At 43.4% G+C, this 20,956-nt stretch overlaps 1 protein-coding gene across 2 annotated transcripts in view; it reads left to right on the plus strand.

Moving 5' to 3' along the window:
- Positions 1–20,956, plus strand: part of COG6 (component of oligomeric golgi complex 6) — a 1,421,580-nt gene that overhangs the window by 1,265,886 nt on the left and 134,738 nt on the right. Inside the window, exon 17 of one of the 2 annotated variants that reach the window (XM_044071656.1) lies at positions 9,701–9,754. The exons of the other annotated variant lie outside the window; for it this stretch is intronic. Coding sequence (XP_043927591.1) covers positions 9,701–9,754 — 54 coding nt within the window. The remainder of the gene's footprint in view (positions 1–9,700; positions 9,755–20,956) is intronic. 2 annotated transcript variants of the gene reach the window in all.

Raw genomic sequence — 20,956 nt, forward strand, 5'->3', positions numbered from 1 at the left:
CTCAACCCTACAGCTGTGCCAGTGGGGAGTATTATTTAGGATCCAGAGGGGGAACTGCACATGCAAATACTACAGTGACTTCTCTCTCAATAGTTTCCGAATTACCACCCTCTATATTTTCAGATTCAGATAACCAATTCTTGCAAGCAGGACCTTCTTTGGTGGATGAGGTCAGACACAGAACTTTGGAGCCGTCTATTCCAACTCCCTCAGCCCAGAGCCATTGTGACCACAGAAGCTTCCCTAATAGGGTGGGGGGGCCATTTCCAGGAAAAGACAGTCCAAGGCACATGGTCTACGTTGGAGACCAACCTGCATATCAGCGTTCTAGTACTGAGACCGGTGCTGTTAGTGTTGCAAGCATTCCACCCTGTTCTTCCTTGTGGAGTGATTGCAATTCAGTCAGACAATATGTCAGTAGTCCGGTATATCAACAAGCAAGGAGGAACCAAATCCTATCCCCTGTGTCGAGAGGCCATGAGAATTTGGCAGTGGGCAATAGCTTCCAACCGCTTTCTGATAGCAATGCATATCCCGGGGATTTCCAACGTGATTGCAGACAAGTTGAGCAGATGTATTCCCTTGCCTCACGAGTGGTCTGTCAATGTCAGAGTAGCGGCAGAGATCTTCAGCCGCTGGGGCCAGCCTTGCTACGACCTGTTCACCTCCCTGTCAAACAACAAATGCAGCAATTATTTTGCCCTATTCCCCCCAAAGGGGGAGTCCCCGAGGGACGCTCTAATTCACAATTGGCCCATGGGTCTGCTATATGCCTATCCCCCATTCCTCTGATACCTCAATTCAGTTGAGATGTAAAGAGATCCTCTTAGGCTCCTTTTGGCCTCAACAAGATTGGTTCCCCTTCCTTCGGCCTCATGTCGACTGTGGATTCTGGATCCCCTTCCAGACCTAATTCTCACCCCCAAGGGTTGAGTCACCCTAACCTGTCCATTCTCAAGCTGACAGCTTGGTTTCTCCACTTCCATTAGTCGCCAGGCAGGATGATCTCACCTCACCTGTTCATGACATTATTCTGGCCTCTCAAACCATCCATCAGAAGACTGTATCTGGACAAATGGAAAAGATTCTCTATTTGGTCAAGGGAAAAAATGCTAGATCCGTACTCGTCTCCAATCACAGCTGTTTTACAGTACCTGTCTAAGATGGAGACGCAGCCTCTACCATATGAGTGCATCTAGCAACTATTTCATACTATCATAATGGATTAGATGGTACCCCCCTCATCTCACTACGTTTATGTAAAACCTTTCTCAAAGGAGTTTCAAGCATTAGACCTCCAATCAGACAGCCAATAGAGCCATGGAACCTCGCATTAGTTTCCAGTCTGTGACTCAACCTCCTTTTGAGGCCGCAGCAAAGTGTGACCTCAAATTCTTGTCATGGAAATCCCTTTTTGTGGTAGCCATCCATGTCAGACAAATTTCTGAGCTTCAGGCATTATAGTGATACCGGGTACTACAATCTCCCATCCATCACTCATCAAGACTCTTGAAGAGAGTCAATGAGGGGACTCTGCCTAACCTGTTCAAGTCTCGGATTTAGGGATCTGGGATTTGATTTTCCATCTTGTCGGGTCCAGCGGGTTGGTTGCGGGTTGGACACCACAGGCACAGACCTGCTCAGGCGGTAGGGTATGCCACTGTGCAGAACTGGAGTTTCTTTAACCTTGACAGGGCATGGGCATGAGTGTTTTTTGCCCCCTTTGGTGAGGGTGGGACACATGGGGGTCTTTTCAGTTTGGGGTGGGTGGTGGGGTACATACATCAAGGCATTGTACTCAACTATTATATGGATGAGGAGGGATGGTAAAGAAGGCGATGGCGTCCCCTGATCTAGAGAAATGGATTGCTATCTATCTGGGTCCCCAGGTCCCTAATTACTTCTTCTTCTTGTACTTGGATTACCACCACCTATTGGTAATTTGTGGGGCTTTTGTTTTCCAAAGGGCACCAAAAGACCCTATCTAATTTTCCACAAGGACAGAGTATCACTCCAGATAAATCCATCTTTCCTCTCCAGAGTTGTTTCTGTCTTTTCCATCAGTCAGACTATTGACTCACCAATATTTTTTCTGAAATTTTCTAATAAAAGGGGAATGCAGACTACATTCCTTGGATGTGCACAGAGAATTGAGATTTTATTTAGACAGGGCCAAAGCAATCCGTAAGACTGACCAACATTTCATTTCCTTTTCTGGGCCTAGAATGGGAACTTCTGTCTCCAAGTCACCTTATCTAAATGGCTAGGGGAGTGCATACATTTCACTTAGTCATTTGCAAAAGAACCTGTGCCACAGAATATTAAAGCCCATTCATCTAGATCTATGTCAACATCTGTAGCCTTCCATTCCAGGGCTTCTATAGATGATATCTGTGCAGCAGCCACTTGGGCTAAACCTCACACTTTTATCAATCATTACAAATTGGATGTGGTCTCCAGAGGGAGAGCTGCCTTTGGCTCAATGGTACTCAGGAACGTTCTTCCATAAGGGCCACCCAAGGATCTCAAGGTAGCTGGGGATTCTGTCCCATCAGTGATGAATGGAAAGAAGATTAACAAGATTAGATAAAGAAGTTGTGTCTTACCATAACGTTCAATCTGTGTTGTTGATCTTTCATTCATCACTTCCCACCCTCCTTCCCCTGCCAAAGGATCCTGGAGGGTACTTTGGGTCCAAGTGATGTATTAGGGCATTTGCGCAGAAATGGCCTCTGCTTTACTTGTATAACATGGGCAAACTCAGTCTGAGGTAACAGGGAGAAGGGCATTGTGGGTAGAAGCTTAGCTCGAGAGTTTTTGGCTGGCGCAAGCTTGGTATTAGGCTGACTCGGTTCCGAAGGCTCGGAACCAAACCCATCAGTGATGAATGAAAGAAGATCAACAACACAGATGAAACGTTATGGTAAAACATAACTTCTTTTTTCCCCAGACAGTCACACATGTAGCACACCATCCTGACCAGAAAGATTTTTCCAAGCCCAAACCTAGGAAGCATTATTATTTAAAACTTTTTAAGCCTCAGCAGCTAAAGAATGCTCTTATGCATAGTTCTGATGCCTACTTTTTGTAAACAATGTCAGCTTTGTTGATGTGCCCTGGACTCTTGCAGAACCTGCTCCCTTCATGGTGCAGAAATATTTTGTGGTATTTTGCTTTATGTCACTTTGTTATTGGGTGTAAGCTCCTTACATGTCTTATCTCCACTAATATGCGCCTTTTGTTGCATCCTTTTCAGTACAGCCCTTAGAAAGTATCATTTTTATAAAGTCCTGTTTATTTCTGTGCAGTAATGAATGATGTTATGTTGTCCTATCTCGCCTTCATTCATTGCTGGTTGGGTTCGGAACCAAAAATCTGTTCTGACTCAACCTCAAAAAGATTGAGAGCTTCCACCGGCTTGTGGCTATACCCTATCCCATGATGCTCTGGGAAGATTACCCACACCTTGTTTGCCGCTAAACAAGATGGGTGCTCCACGCAGGCTCTTAGCTAAGTGGAAACTTCTTTTCTTATATTTTTTGCTAAGTTGATTCAAAATTAGTTTAAAAATAGTTGTTATTGTAGTTAACGTATTTAGCCATTAGGGCTGGTATCTTGAGCTTGCTGGTGTTCGTTGTTTCTGTTTGTTTTTCTGGTGGCCATCGTCTACTGTTAGGCCTGTTTGACCTGTTTTTTCTATTCCCTATCCCGGCCAAACTCGGTTAAGTTAGAGAGTTTGGACTAGTTCCTTTTCTTGTCTCCCTTGTGTGGTCCATTTAAGTTATAGAGCTCCCTTAGGCCTGAGGGTTCCTTTCGGCCTGTTTAACTTCAAGGGCTTTCTTTTCCCTTACCTGATTCTATATTAGTGTTGTAATATTGTACATGTCTATTTCTATATTAGAATTATAAGGTTAGTTTTTCCTGTTTACTGTATCTAGTAGATAAAAAAAAAAAAGGTGGTGTTTTTCTTGTGGTGTTTTTTTCTGGTAGTGTGTTATACTGGTAAAGATGTCTAAGGATCCTAAAAAAACAAAACCTTCGGGTTTCAAAATAATGTGACAATTGTAGTCAGAAAATGTCAATAACTGATGGCCACACCAGCTGTGTGTATTTCTTGGGTGCTGTTCACCTTCAGGAGTCTTGTTCCTTCTGTCATGCCTTTAGTTCCAGGGTATTGATGAAAAGAAGGAACAAGCTCATAGTTAGAGGTGTATTAAAAACCCCGTTTTCTGAGGATTTGGAAGAGAATCAGAGCACCTCAAAAACTTTTGAGAAATTTCTGTCCTCCAGATCTGAAAAGTCAAGTAAGAGGATGTCTTCTGATGTATCACTGTTGGAGTCGGCAAAAAAACAGGCTAAGGACTCATCTTTGGACCTGAAGGCTTCTGGGCCCGAAAAATCTGCATCTTCAGTTCCAGTTGTAATTTCAGAACCTACAGAGTTTCATTTTCAGAGCCGTTCGTCAATATTGGAACCGGTCTCCCCAGTCTTAAGATCCCTGGTGTTGCAGCCTGTGAGGTCTCTGACCCTATCCTCTCGATCCTCCAGAAGCCTTTCGGATGATGATATGATGCGAGTGGTGAAGAGTATTTTACAGACATCAGCGCTGGCCAAGATACTGTCAACTCTGGCCCAGAGGGATTCGGAGCCGACCCACATCACTTCTCCTTCATCAATTCCTCCTCCGACTCATTCTGTGGCTTCGGGGCTGGAGTGCTTGGATCCAATTGTAATGGAACTGTTGGTACCGAGACCTACCCCAGTATCTTCGGGTCTGGCCACCTCTCCGACCTCCTCGACTCCATTGAGAGTTGAGGGGTTTAGGAGCCGACGCTCTCCCGTTCAAGGAGGAGAATCGGGCTGGACAGTTGTTCGACCTGAGTCTACCTATTGGGGCTTTGACACAGGTGAGCTCAGCACCTACATCGGCCTCAAAGCCCACTGACTTGGTTCGGGACGGGGGATTCTAGTTCCTCAGAACCAGGGACCTCCTCAGAGCAGGGTTGAGGGGCCTTCGAGGTGATGAGGAGAGTGCTGTCACCTCAGACTGCACTCTTCCCCCAAAAGCACCAGTGTCCGCCACGGTGCCATCGCTCCTTCCCAGGTGTGGAGACCCGATGCCCCATTGGGTGAAGCCGTCTCTTCCAAAACCTAGCCAGAGTGCCCCTCTGAGGAGGTCCCTTGGAAGAGGTTGTGTAAGAGGAAGCATCTTGACTCCCCAGAGGAGTCCATTACTTCAGACACAGATCTCAATTATTCAGAAGGGTCCCCACGGTCACCCTCTGAGGATGTCTCCTTTGCAGACATCCTAGAAATCCGTAAGCAGAGAGGTGGCTGGATGGAAGCCCATCAACCCTTCTGAGGATGAGTCTGTATACCTGGACGTGTTTGGATCTCACCCTTTCACCTCTTGAGTGTCATCACCTTTTGACCAACTCATGAATGTAGTCAGTCAGATGGCGTGGCGCTCTCCGGACTCAGTAGACCCTGTTCCTAGAAGGCCAAATAAATTCATCACCACTCTTGCAGACAAGGAATTTCTCAGTAAAGGTGTTCCAGTAGATGCTATGGTGGTGGCAGCAGCCACCAAGAAGGAGGAGTTGGAGGCATCCTCATCAGTTCATACACAGAATAAAGAGTCTCGAACAATGAACAGATATGGAAAGAGTATGTTTTCTTCAGCGTCCTTTGCCCTTCAGTCACTGAACTACCTGATCCACCATTTTACCAGGCTTCAAAAGGATCTCCTAAAGGAGTTAGGTGATACCCTCCAAAGTTCTGTAGCTGCATGGGTTTCGGACAAGGTCTACTGCCAGCTGTCCACCCTAAACTCTGCGGTTAACTCCTCCATGTCACTTATTTCCCACGCAGCCAATGGAGCAAGTAGGTCAAGCGGGTACAGGAATTTCCTTAAGGAGACATTCCTGGATGCGCTTATGCGATTTTGCAGAACCCTTCAAGTCTTCTTTTACTAACACCCCTTTTGATGGCTCATCTGTGTTCGGGCCAAAAGTTAAAGAGACTTTAACCAGGTGTGAACAGGAGGGAAAAACTCTATCTGCAGTTGGAGACCATTTCTACCTGCTTACCAGACCTTTTCCTAAAGGTCAGAAGGGGGATAAAATATGGTTTCTTAAGTCCCAAAGAGTTTTCCTGAACACACATAGTGATTCTTCCCCCAGGGGCAGGGGGGAAGTGACAATGGAAAATGCCAACCACGCAGCAGAGGGAGTCTGCAGAATCAGGGTGACAGGGATTCCTTCCTTGGTAAGCCCTTTCAGCGCTCCTGAGAGGAGGCCCGTCTGTCCATCTCTGGAGACAGTCAGGGGTCACTTGTCATTGTATCCAAATGCCTGGCTAGAAGTTACAAAAGACAAATGGGTACAAATGATCATATCCAGAGGCTGCCACATACCCCTTTCCTCTCCCCCTTTAGAAAAAAACGAGTCCCAGATGTACCACCCAGTCAAAGGGAACATGCAACTTTAGAGGTACAAAAGTTGCCAGGAGAAAGAGTCATCCAAAATGTCCCCGCAGACCAAATTGGATCCAGAAGACAGGGGACTGGATGCCCATTCTAGATCTCAGCAGACTAAACAAGTTCTTCAAAAAGTCAAAGTTCCGTATGGTAACACTGCAGTCAATACTCCCCTTTCTGGGGAAAAATTATTGGATGTGCTCTATAGATCTCCAGGATGCGTACTACCACATAAAAATGGTCAGGTGATCCAGGAGACATTTATGCTTTCGGCTGGGAGCCAATCACTACAAGTATCGAGTTCTGCCCTTTGGTCTCACTGCAGCCTCCAGAGTGTTCACTAAATAAATGGCAGTAGTTACAGCTCACTTGAGACATCTAGGATTCCGGGTGTTTCCGTATTTAGACAACCGATTCCTAACCACCACCACCAGGCATCTACTAACAAGGGCGAGGGACACCACCATTCTTCTTTGCTCTCAGCTAGGCATCACATTCAACTTTGAAAAATCTGCCTTGTTGCAATCACAGCATATCCTATATATAGGCGCAAACTTAGACACAAGATACACATTGGACAAATCCCCCCCCCACCGAGAGGATTCAAACCTTACATCATCTAATCAAGTACCTGTTATACAAAAAGAAGGTATAGGCGAAACTGGTTTTGAAAGATCTGTGTACCTTGGCAGCAGCAATAACTTTGGTGCTTCTAGCTCATCTGCACATTCGTTCATAGGTTAGTACTATGCTATCTGCCCCTATGGGTCATTTTAAGCATAACCATTTATCCCATGTGAGAATCAAGCCCTGCACCTTGTGTCTGTAAAGTAAACACCTTAACCATTCAATGGTTACTATTCGCCTAGTGGTCCATGCAGGAACTACTCATGTCTCACAAACTGAATATAACAGAGTCTTGCAAGAAAGATCTATATTAGTGGCTTTGCTCCACTCAAGTGACCTTAGGCTAACTGTTTTTCCGCAACCAGTAGCCACAGTGACAACAGACGCTTCCCAGATAGGATGGGGGGGCATTATCTGGGGAAGACTGTCCAAGGTGGTGTTTGAAAGGAGCACGAGAACCACTTGCATATCAGTGTCCTAGAGATGAGAGCGGTGCTTTTGGCATTGCAGACGTTCCAGGACTCCCTTCCACTAGGAACAATAGCAATTCAGACAGACAGCATGTAGGTGGTATGGTACATATATAAGCAAGGAGGAACCAAATCCTACTCCCTGTGTCGAGAGGCCCAGAGAGTAAGGCAATGGGCAGTCTCTTCACATCACTTTCTGACAGTAATGCACATCCCGAGGAAGTCCAACGTAATAGCGGACAAACTCAGCAGAGTCATTCTGATGCCCCACTAGTGGTCCCTAAAACAGGAAGTTGCGGAAGAGATCTTTCACAAGTGGGGCCAGCCTTGCTGCGACCTCTTTGCCACTTCCATGAATACAAAATTCAACAGCTACTTTCCCCTGATCCTCCCTCCGGGGGAGTCACCAAGGGATGCACTTGTACACAATTGGCCCTCAGGTCTCCTCTACGCCTTTCCCCCTTTTCCCTTGATACTGAAAGTCCTTCAGAAAGCCAACATGTTGAGAAGCAGAGTTATAGTCATTACACCACACTGGCCTCATCAGATTTGGTTCCCCTTTCTACGGCCCCATCTTCAGGAGGAGCCGTGGATTCTGGACCCAGTTCCAGGTCTCCTGACCCAACCATCAGGGTCACTCCATCCATCAATTCAAACCCTTAAATTGACAGTTTGGCCGCTCCAGTGCCACAAATAGCCAGGCTTCCTGATATTTCCTCTGCAGTGAAACATATATTAATTTCATCTCATAAGGCGTAAACCCAAAAATTATACTCTAGCAAATGGAAAAGATTTTCCTGTTGGGCTTACAGCAACCATATTGAGCCCTTTACTGCCTCCATAATGGCTGTTTTGAACTCTCTGGCTAAACTTTTTAATGTAGGCACACCAGTAGCTACTATACGAGTTCAATTGGCTGCCATATCAAGCTATCATATCAGGGACATGGGGCTAAAAATCATGTCCCACAGACTTTGTAAGGCATTCTTGAAAGGTACTTTTTTTTACTAAGACCTCCAGTTAAGGAACCTCTAGCACCATGGGACCTAACTTTTGCTTTATCTATGTTGATTCTTCCTCCCTTTGAACCCACATCATCTTGTGACATAAAGTTTTTGTTGTGGAAAATAGCCCTATTAGTGGCCATTACGTCTGCTAGACGAGTGTCTGAACTTCAAGCTTTGTCCATACGACCCCCCTTACATGACCTTTCACAAAGATAGTTTCTTTACAAACAAACCCTTCATTCCTACCAAAAGTGTATCCAGGAGCTAATTTAAATCAATCCATTGACTTACCCATCTTCTTCCCACACTGTGACAACAAGGCAGAGTATAAATTACACCAGTTAGACATACATAGACAATTAAGTTTCTACCTGCATAGAACAAAAGATTTCAGAAAATCGGACCAGTTGTTTGTATTCTTTTCAGACAAAAAGAAAGGAGTCCCAGTGTCAAAAGTGACGTTCTAAATGGCTTACAGACTGTATAACTTATACATACAGAGCTCAGAACAGAGAACTTCCAAGGAAAGTGAAAGGCCATTCTACCTCATATGCCTTTCAGGCAAGGCTACCTATGGATTCCATTTGTGCAGCAGGTACATGGGTAAAGCCTCATACCTTTATCACTCATTACAAAGTCAATTTGGCCTCCAGGAACCTCTTTTGGGTCTACTATTCTGAAGTTTTCTCCCTTGGGCCACCCAAGAAAGAAGGTGCTAGGGATGCTGTCCCAACCAGCAATGAATGAAGGCGAGATAGGCCTTCATTCTTGCGTCCCACCCTCCTTCCCCTACCTTCGCTCCTGGAGGATCAAGTGGTTCTTATAAAAATTGGATACTATTTTGTCCTTTTTTTGGGATATGGTTACATGCTTAGATATAATAATTATGGTGTGTCTGCAAACAAGATCTGGGTAATCTTCCTGGAGCATCATGGGATAGGGTATAGCCACAAGCCAGTGGAAGCTCTTGAGCTTTTTGTATAAGGCTCAGTCGGAACAGATTCTCAGTTCTGAACCCAACCAGCAATGAATGAAGGCGAAATGGATGACAAACATGGAACGTTATGGTGAGTACATAACTTATTATTATTTTAACTTTTCCATTTTTGTTTAAATAGGGGCCATTGTGCAATGTACCAAGCATGGATGCTGCATCAATAAAGGCAGCTATGGTAAGTTTGATTAATTTTCTTGAAGTGTGTATCTCTGCATAATGTTTTCTAACTGATATAATGTACAAACTCTATTCTTTTCATTGCTTTGTCTCTCTACTGAACCACTAACAGTCTCTTGGTCACAGATTTTCAAATATTATCAGGATTGTTGCAGACATAACAAAAGTGAATGCAGTGTTAAAGACAGAGACATATTTCCCACTTCTTGTTGCCTTTTCAATCACTTTGCATTGTACCTAGCCAAGTATTTGGTTTGTGATAAAATTGATTCCTGATTCACTGCAGGGTTCACAGAAGCAGTGGGCCATGCTACTGTTGTAACTTTAAGAACAGAAACTTCTTAAAATTGTGTCTTGTGTTTATAATGCAAATGGTGTCCTGGGGCAAAAAGTACAGTTAAATGTGGTTATTTACCATAACCACATGTGTTTAAATAAGATGATCAGTGCTGAGGTAACATTCCAAGTACATGGGGGCATCAGTTCCTCTGGCCTATCTTTGAGTAGTCAGACATCCCCAGAGTAGAGATCATTTCTTTCCCATGTCAAGGATGCCTGCTTACAAAGAAGAGAGCCACAACCCTCTAACAAATGATCCTAAACATTAGTAAAATGTATTGTAGGGTGGCATAGAATTATGAATACAATTATGCTAGTTATTTATCCCTCACCAAGATAAACAACAGTACTAACACTCAGTGCAACGGCAACAAAAAATAAATAAGCTTGTACTGGAAACCCAATATATACAGAAATTAACAAATTTCTGTAGTAAAACTTAATGTTTTCCTGCCAAGTGACTGGCAGAGAAAAGAATGACAAAGCAGAAGAGGTAGAGTGGGTGTGTGAATACCTGCCACAGCAGTGATCCATTTTTTTGAAGATATACAGGCGTTCAACATTTAGATCACTATTGTAGTAACCTAAGCTATTTGGGTCCTGTCTCAATGACTGGACAGCTTTCAATGTTTAAGGGCACCTTCCATGTGATCTGTCATAAGCTCAGAGAGTTCCAGCATACAAGCGGCGCACCAAATGCTTGAAAACTTTTTTGCCACTGGAATGCATTACTTTGGCAGGCCCAGTGGGTCTTTTGGTTGGCTAGCGAGCCTTCAAGACTGGGCAGATACACCTTCTACTAAAATTATTTTTTTGAAGAAATTTTTTTTTTCTAAAATGTTATATTACTAGGAAACTGAATGTTTTGAGCCTGTCAGTGTATTTTTAACAGAGTTTGTATGTAATACTTATGTGAACTTTATGGCTAAAAAAAAGAAAAAAGTTCAGTTTTTTGACAGATGTTTCCTACAGGCTTTGTATATTTTTGTATTTGGGGCAGGATTTTGTGCTTATGGATGGCCGACAGTGTTTTTTTCCTTTTTTTTTTTTCTTTACCTCAGTACCACTTGATTTCCACTTTACCTTTCTGCTGACTCATCCCAGGGTCCTCTATGTGCCTTCAAGGTTTCATTCTCTGCTAACGTATTAAGTGGCTATTGTTCCGTGTGGTTTCATCTTCCCCTGTCAGCAAAAAAAAAAAAAGAAAGTTGTTGGGGAGTCTTTAGATGTCAGGCCAACTCCTGTTGTACCTTAGGAACTGGTTGGTGACTGCTGGAGCCATTTTTGGTTCCCTGGACTTCTCATCTTTTCCTTCTAGTCCCTCTGGTGTTGCACCTACAGCCACCAAGGAGTGTGGAATAGCCATGTCCTCTGTGACAGTCAGGGCCTCCTTTAGAAGACAACAACAAAAAAATATATATAAACACTATTGTTGCTCTCAGGTGAAGGAGCAGGTGAAGGTTCTTCACTTAGGATTGGAAACCTGAATGAGAGACAAGTTTGCCTACTGTGGGTAAGTCATTTTCCAGGGAGTTTCCTAGGAAAAGTCAACACACTGAGAAAATATTACTATTTCCTATTGTTATGGTTGGGGAAGACTTGAACGCATTTGGAGATTTGCTAAGGAGGTCATTTTTGCTTTTTAAGAACATAAGAACATGCTAGGCATGTGACCATGGGGACCATAAGTTGCCTAGCCTATGCATCTTTAAGCAGACAAGCTTAAAAGTTCTTGCCACCCGTTTCAGACACTTAATAGTGCTCATCTCCCAAACCAAACAAGAAAGTACATGATAACCCTGGTGTAAATTTTTTGTATACCTGTCTACTCTTCAAGACTAGACTTAAAGGTAGCCATTATAGTAAGCTGTTTAATCTGTAATGGTAACTTATTCCATAGGCTATGGATACACTGAGTTAGGAACCTATCCCTCCAGCTAGAGTTGTTTATTTTGTAGTATAAATACAACCTCAGGCCTTCCCTGAAAAGAGGCTGCTAGCTTAATGAGACTGACCCAGTAAACAAAGGGTAAATAAATACATTTGTTGCTGTAGTGCAAGTGTTCGTAGAGGTACTGTTTTTTCAAAGAAATATGCTAGAAAAAGAAAAAGAATTCCCCATCTTTCTGACTTTGATTTCCAGTCAGAATTTTAACTCATTACACGAGGATAGTTGTACTTCAAGAATTTCTTCCAGCTTTCAACCGTATGAGTCTGATTAAAGTATGGCTTCATTTTTCCCTGTTGAAGCCATACTTTACTCAGTGGCATTTTGAGTTATCTGCCAAGCTAACCCAATACTGGCCAGTTTTTTAAAGCTCAGACTCCCCAGTTCATCTCTTTTCCTTTGACAGATGATTGGCTGAGCATATCCTGAGAATGCCTACAGCTGTCACAGGAAGTGTGTGTTCAGTCCGTTTCTGCTATCCAAAGAAGAAAGTAGTCCTCTGACTCTTCACAGGATCTACTGCTGATTTTTCCAGCTTACTGCTGAGATATAACCCACTTGAGGACCCCTTTTCTGTCATTTTATTACTAAATGTATTTTTCTCTATTTTATGTTCATGTAAAACATATATACATGCATACACACACGTGTGTCTATATATATATATATATATATATATATATATATATATATATATATATATAATATGTAAACATATATATATGTGTGTGTGTGTATATGTATATATAATTTTTTTTTTTAATATTTTTTTTTGTCAGTATTTACAGTAATTCCTGTTTATTTGCTTTCTGTCTTTGACAAATGCTTGTTTTTACTGTTTATGAGGAAATGTTCAGTGTTTCTCTTAGTAGTAGTGTGCGTTTCAGTGTGTGCTGTTAGATACTAAAGGGGGGGGATGCCATGCAGTCAGAACCTTAAATTAATCAAGCCTGTCTTTATTGTTGTTATTTTGCCTTATTTTCATCTTTTGACAGGAAAATATTGAAGAACTTCGATTTTTTTTCAGCATGTATGTATTATTTACTATATATGGCTCTGTTCAGTGTGTTTTAACATCAGATCTGGATTTTGCAACAGATGAAGTAATTTGAATATGCTCTGGAAATTTTACACTCTGACAAGAAAATATTTGTTAAATTTCTATTAAAAATTATTGTTTTGCAGTGTAATGTGTGGGAAGCTAATTTTAACACTGGTTTGGCACAATGGTTGGGTTGGTGTTTGGACTTTGTGCACTGGAATTCATTAACTTCTGTCAGTTGTAAAATAATTCTGAACAGATTTCAGACTGTTTTTGTGATAATAGGACAGTTTGCCAGAGATTAGTTATCTGAGGACATGCTTATTACTAGAAACATTAAGTGCTTATTGTGGAAAATTATCCATTGCTGTCAATTTATTATTCTGGCTAGTGTTATCTGACTTGATGGATCCTAACTCTTGTACTTCCTCATCAAAACTGGTTGCACCTAAAAAGAAAAAACAAAATGAAAGTATGCCTCATCCTTTGATTAGTGATTCTGTCCGTGCCGCGGCTTGTCCGATACTCTCTAGTGTATCTTTGCCAGCCACTAGGAAACATGGTTTAGACACATCCCTCAGGGCTGTTAACAGTACCTGGCACAGGCATGAGAGATCCAAACCATTTAGGTACAGGAGTAATCCAGGGTTAAGAGACCACTTACCAGATATAACTCTCTGAACCTAATATTTTTGTAGTACTAAGTAAGAGACCACTTACCAGATATAATGCTCTGAACCTGATATTTTTGTAGTAGTAAGTTCACAAAAAAAAAAAAAAAAAGAAATGGAAGCTTCATCATACAGCTGGTAATTAGAATATAGTTATATTTATAAGGCTGATGTGGTTTCCTTGCCTGAGTGTTTTGTAAACAGTTACTTGTAGTGGTTGTGTTCCCATACATGGCTCTAGGTGAAACCGAGCTTTTTAAGTCCAAACAGGGCTTCATTTTTCCTTAGATGATTGCCAGTGTGATGACTGGGGAGAGATGGGCAAAGGCTGACAGCCTAATCAATAAAATTTGATACATAATTCTGTCAACTGTATAAATAAATGTAAAATACAGGCATGGTTTCTTGATAATAAATGTAAAATACAGGCATGTTTCTTGAGTGTAAAGAATACTGTGAAATGTGGAACTGCAAAATATGTGACAACATTGCAATTTACTGGCCCAGTGAAGCATGTTCTACCCTTTCATGTTAGAATTCGGCTGTAGGGCGGTTGGATGAAGATTTCATGCCCATTGTTTTAAGGCTAAAGTTTATGACTAGAATTTAGATATGGAAGGTGCTTTGTTGCTCTGGTTTCTGCTAGCATATACATGTGAAATGTCTTGTATTGTTGTAAGTTTCTGAGGAGGTGTTAGATTGCTAAATAATGCAGTTTGTGGCCTGAGAACTCAGACCAGGTGTTAAGATGATGCAGTATGAATACTGGGAAAACCTAAGTGTCAAAAATGATGTAATTTTGAGAGGGTCGTAGAGACATGCTTGTTAATAATGTTTAAATACAATTTCTCACAAGAGACCAAAAAGGCATTTTGATCTGGATATCCAACTTATCCGTATTCTGCCTTCTGCTCACATGTAAGTTTTAGCACTGTGAATTCTTGCAGGAATAGTTAAAGCTAGTAAAGATTAATTAGGTGTTTTTCTTTGAAATCAGACCTGCCCTACTGTATTATTTTAAGTTTCTGTGTAATCTCTGAACTCTTAGATATCTCTGTGGAGTAGTAGTTGTGTCTTGTGTTTTAATTATTTATTATTAATAGTTTTAAAACCTTCTACCTGTGGCTGATTTGTATAGAGATAAGCTCTAGAGTACATTGCATATTTATAGAGGTTATTGTAATAGGCCACTCGAAAGTAAGCCTTGACTGTTAGTCATACTACCATTGGATATTAATATTGCACAGTAATAATTGGACACTCCTTTAAGGGCCTTTTAGTAGCTGATATTATTAACTGGGTGGTGGCAGTAATTATCATATAGTCTGGGTAAAGGAGCACAGTTGGAGAATCTGTGTCAGCCTTTCCCAGGAGTGTCTGTGAAGTTGTATAAATACTTATCTCAAAGTGTGAGTGTGTTGTGTCAGCTACTTGGCAGGGACATGAAGCACTGGCTGGATAGAGAGAGTACTGGAGGTTTTAGCTTGCACAGTTAGGCTGAGACCTGGACCGTATAGCTGTGCCAGTGGGGAGTCTTATTGGGGACCTGGTGAGCAAAGGAGCAACCAGCCCCAGACTGACTGTGATCTCTGTGAGCACTTTAGGGAAAATTGTACTTTACTGTGTGTATTAATTATCCTTTTCTCTTCTATGAGACGACCTCCCTGGTGTTAGTGGTGAGGATTGAGGCTCCTTGATTGCTGGGCCAGGGCATGGTCGTCACAAGTGGTGGCAGTGGTGGGATCTACTTCACATACTAATTGGCTTGTAGTGGTGTGGGTAGAGCGAATTCCTGTAGCTTATGTACAGTGATCTCTAAAAGTGTTATGTACTGTAAAACAGCCACGCAGTGTATACTCTAGTTCAGATCACAATTGTTTTATTTCTTTTGTTAGCTTAGTGTTAGTCAGGGTGAGCAGGCAGCATGTCAACAGAAGAGTATGGAAAGCTGACAAGAAACCAGCTGGCGGAGATGTGCCAGGCTAGGGGACTGTTGCATGGAAACCTGACTAAAGCAGACCTGATTGCAGCCTTGGTTACAGTTGCATCAGAAAACAGCAGCCTGGAGGACAATCAGACTGACAGTGGAGATGCAATATCCTCGGAGAATGGACAGCTCAACCTTTCTGCAGTGGACTTAAAAATCTAACTGGAGCTAAAGAGACTTTGAGTTGGAGGCCAAGGCGTATGGAACTAGAAGCAGCCGAGAAAATGAGGGGTCTACAGCCTGAGGAAAATGAATGGCAAAGGAGGCATGAGGGGGAAATGCTGACTCTTCGCCAGAGTCATGGAGGTAATGGGGAAGGGAGTAACCGGACCCCAGAAGCACAAAAGGTCAGTAAATTTTGATAGCTTCATTCATATATTTGAGAAGGCATGTAAACAGTATGAAGTTGACCAAGGGCTTTGGATACGGTTCCTGACCCACTTACTCCATGGTAAAGCTGTAACTTCTTTAGCAAAAATGCATGACACTGACTGTTTTGATTATACTACTGTAAAAAGACATTTATTAGAATGTTTTAAGCTAACACCTGAAATGTATAGGAAAGCGCTTCGTGAGCATAGACGCAAGGCAGATGAAAATGTATGTGAATATGTTGCTGAACTGAGCACTTATTTTCATAGCTGGGTGAGTGGATGTCAGGTCACCACTTTTGAAGGGTGGCAGACCTTTTGGTAAGGGAACAAGCCCTTAGCACTTTGCCTGAGGACATGAGGATCTTGTTAGCTGATAGACAGTGTGCTACTTCAGAGGAGTTGGGGAAGAAGGGAGACCTATACCTAGCAAGCAGGGCAGCCCTGCACAGGAAAGGGACCCCCAGTACTACTCATGGGACTAAAGGAACCCATGGTGAGCAGCACAGACTGCCCCAACACAGAATCCACCAGTAGCCGGGGAAGCCACTAGTCCAGGTACATGACCAGGAGCTAGGGTTCAATGTTTTTAATGCAACCAGTGGGGCCATGTGGCATACAGATGTCCACCGAGACAAGGTGGGGAACCAAAGGTGAGGGAGTCAGTAAGTGGTAAAGACAAAATGCCAACAGTGTGTTGTCTTGAGACAACAGGGGTATGGAACTACCATCCTGCAGATGTCCTGAGAGGGAAGGATGTGGATGAGGCAGTACTATGTACTTATGCAGTTACATGCAGTGAGGCTAGGAGACAAGCATGTGGGTCTGGTAGCCTGGGGGAGACCCAGACAGACTGCATACTTGCAGCCAGGACTGCTGAGGTGTTTACTTCAGGGGGTGAGCTACGCTGTAGCAGTGAGACTGAATGTGAGCCACAGCTGCTTGTGGGTACTGATGTTCCCTTGGACAGGGTAACTGCAAATGTAGAGGTAAGTAGTAGTACCCAGGCTGACAGTGAGGCACCCCTGTCAGAGGATGCCAGACTTCCTGTGGAAGGGGAGCTGGGAAGGGTTACCAGGAGAGACTTGAGACAGGCTCAGCTCTCAGACCCTACATTGCAAGGCCTGAGGCAGGTAGCTAGGGAGGCACCTGATTCTCAAGTGAAGGGGGAATCTGTATACTGGGACAAAGGGTTACTATACAGAGAGTGTACCCCTGAGGGAGGGCTAGAAGGTGAGAGAGTACAGCAGTTGGTAGTGCCTAGAGCTTACCATCTGGCGCTTCTAGCCATAGCCGATGATATTCCCTTTGCAGGTCATATGGGCATAAAACGTGCAAAGAGGCTTATTATGCAGAACTTCTATTGGCCTGGAATTTAAAGAGATGTAACAGGGTACTGCAGGACCTGTGAGCAGTGCCAAAAGGTAGGCAAGGCAAGAGACAAGGTGAGAGCTCCTTTGATGCCTTTGCCTGTGATTGAGGAGCCATTTCAGAGGGTAGCTATGGATATTGTGGGTCCTCTGAGTATCCCAAGTTCCACAGGGAAAAAGTATATCCTAGTGATTGTAGATTATGCTACACAATACCCTGAGGCAGTGGCTTTGTCCTCCATTGAGGCAGAGAAGGTGGCAAATGCTTTGCTAGAGATTTTTAGCAGGGTAGGTTTCCCAAAGGAAATACTGTCTGACAGAGGTGCCAATTTTATGTCATACCTGCTGGCTTGTCTGTGGAAGTCCTGTGGGGTGAAGCACATGAAGACCACCCCCTACCATCCCCAGACTAATGATCTTGTTGAGAGGTTAAACTCTACAATCAAGTCCATGCTACTGGCATTTGCAGATCAGTTTAAGAGGGAATGGGACAAATATTTGCCCCATCTGTTGTTTGCTTACAGAGAGGTTCCCCAGGAATCCACAGGTTTTTTACCCTTTGAGTTGCTGTATGGGCGTAGGGTGAAGGGTCCTCTAGATTTAATTCAGGATGAGTGGGAAGGTGAGTGTGCATCTCACAAGGAGTCTCTTATGGCATATGTCCTGAACCTCAGGACAAGGCTCAGGGAACTCATGGGCCTGGCCCAGGAGAACCTGGCAGAAGCCCAACAACAGAAAAAGGTGTGGTATGACAGGAATGCTCGAGCTAGAGAGTATGCTGTAGGGCAACAGGTGATGGTTCTCATTCCTGTCAGACACAACAAGTCGCAGGCAGCTTGGGACGGACCCTTCAAGATGGTAAAAAAGGTAAGTGATGTTAACTACATGGTGGAAGTGCTAGGCTGACGGCAGGGGCACAAATTGTACCATGTTAGCATGATGAAACCTTAACATGATAGGGAGGCCCTTGTGCTGAGCATTTGCAGTGGATTGCAGGAGGAGTCTGAGGGAGATCTGGGGACTGATCTCCTCAGTAAGGCTCGGGCTGACACCTCGGTGGAAGGGGTAGCAATGTCCCAGCAGCTATCTCCTACCCAGGATCGAGAAATCCAAGCAGTGTTGCAGGAGTTTGGGGGCATGTTCATCGGGAAACCAGGGAGCACCCACCTGTTGCAACTCCAGGTGGATACAGGACCCCAAAGGCCTATCAGACAGCCCCCTTATAGGGTGCCTGAGAGAGTCAAACAGACTTTGAGGGAGGAGGTACAGGAGATGTTGGAACTAGGGGTGATTCAAGCATGCAACAGTTCCTGGGCCTCACCAGTGGTGTCTGTACCAAAGAAGGATGGCAGCAACATGTTCTGTGTGGATTACAGGAAGTTAAATAATCACACAGAGGCTGATGCTTACCCCATGCCTTGGACAAATGAGACCCTAGAGCAGCTGGGTGGGGCGAAGTATCTTACAACCATTGATCTTACCAAGGGTTACTGGCAGGTGCCCTTGACTCCCAGTGCTAGAGGGAAGTCGGCCTTTGTGACTCCTTTTGGCTTGTACGAGTTCACAAAGATGCCCTTTGGAATGAAGAATGCCACAGTGACTTTCCAGAGGCTGGTGGGTAATATCCTAGCAGAAGCAGGAGGGTTTGCCGTTGCTTACATGGATGATATTTCTATCTACAGCCATTCCTGGCAAGAGCACCTTCAGCATGTAAGGGAGGTGCTGGGCAGACTACAGAAGGCAGGGTTGACCATTAAGCAGAGCAAATGTCAGGTGGGAATGGCAGAGGTCTCCTACCTATGACATAGAGTGGGGAGTGGTAAGATAAGGCCAGAACCTGCCAAAGTAGAAGATATTCAGGCATGGCCTGTACCTGTTACCAAAAAGCAGGTGAGGGCATTCTTGGGGACAGCAGGGTACTACAGAAAGTTTGTTCCCAATTATAGTACCATAGCTGCTCCCCTCACAGACCTGACAAGGAAGAACAGGCCAGATAAGGTAGTGTGGACCCCAGCATGTGAGCAGGCATTACAGAAGCTTAAGGAAGCTTTGGGAGGACCCCCGTGTTAGCCAGTCCAGACTAATGCAAAGAATTTGTTGCGCAGGTGGATGCTTCAAACTATGGGGTTGGGGGCTGTACTTAGCCAGATTTCTTCAGAGTGCGAAGAGCACCCAGTGGTTTATCTCAGGCATAGGCTCCAACCCAGGGAGGAATTCTATGCAGCGGTAGAAAAGGAATGTCTAGCCATAGTGTGGGCACTACAAAAACTTCAGCCTTATCTGTATGGAAGAAAATTCACTGTGATGACAGATCACAACCTGCTAACATGGTTAAACAAAGCCAGTCAGCAAAATTCCAAGTTGCTAAGATGGAGTCTGGGGTTGCAAGCATATGATATGTTAGTGCAGCACCGCAGTGGGAGTAGCAATGCCATTGCAGATGGGCTCTCAAGACAGGGAATGGGGTGAGGTACACCCAGAGAGACCTGACACTCTCAACCGGCGTTTCTCAAGGGCACTTGAAAAACTTGCTTGAGTTCCCCAGGGGTGGGGCGAGATGTAACGATTGGGGAGAGATGGGCGAAGGCTGCCAGTCTTGTCAAATAGAATTTGATACATAATTCTATCAACTGTATAAATAAATGTAAAATACAGGCATGTTTTCTTGATAATAAATGTAAAATACAGGCATGTTTCTTGAGTGTAAAGAATACTGTGAAATGTGGAACTGCAAAATATGTGACAACATTGTACTTTACTGGCCCAGTGAAGCATGTTCTACCCTTTCATGTTAGAATTCTGGTCTGGGGCAGCTGGATGAAGATTTCATGCCCATTGTTTTAAGGCTAAAGTTTATGACTAGAATTTAGATGTGGAAGGTGCTTTATTGCTCTGGTTTCTGCTAGCATATACATGTGAAATGTCTTGTATTGTTGTAAGTTTCTGAGGAGGTGTTAGATTGCTAAAGTCTGTGGCCTGAAAACTCAGACCAGGTGTTAAGATGATGCAATATGCAATATGAATACTGGGAAAACCTAAGTGTCAAACATTATGTAATTTTGGGAGGGCCTTAGAGACATGTTTATTAGTAATGTTTAAATACTATTTCTCACAAGAGACCAAAAAGGCATTTTGATCTGGACATCCAACTTATCAGCAGTCTGCCTTGTGCTCACATGTAAGTTTTAGCACTGTGAATTCTTGTAGGGATAGTTAAAGCTAGTAAAGATTAATTAGGTATTTTTCTTTGAAATCACACCTGTCCTACTGTATTATTTTAAGTTTCTGTGTGATCTCTGAACTCTTAGATATCTCTATTGTGTAGTAATTTTGTCTTGTGTTTTAATTATTTATTATTAAATATTTTTAAAACCTTCTACCTGTGGCTGATTTGTGTAGAGGTAAGCTCTAGATTACATTGCATATTTATAGAAGTTATTGTAATAGGCCACTCTAAAGTAAGCCTTGACTG

Source organism: Protopterus annectens, chromosome 5.part0 (assembly GCF_019279795.1).
Source record: "Protopterus annectens isolate FY-2018-M chromosome 5.part0, PAN1.0, whole genome shotgun sequence".
In the NCBI taxonomy this organism is placed as follows: Eukaryota; Metazoa; Chordata; order Ceratodontiformes; family Protopteridae; genus Protopterus; species Protopterus annectens.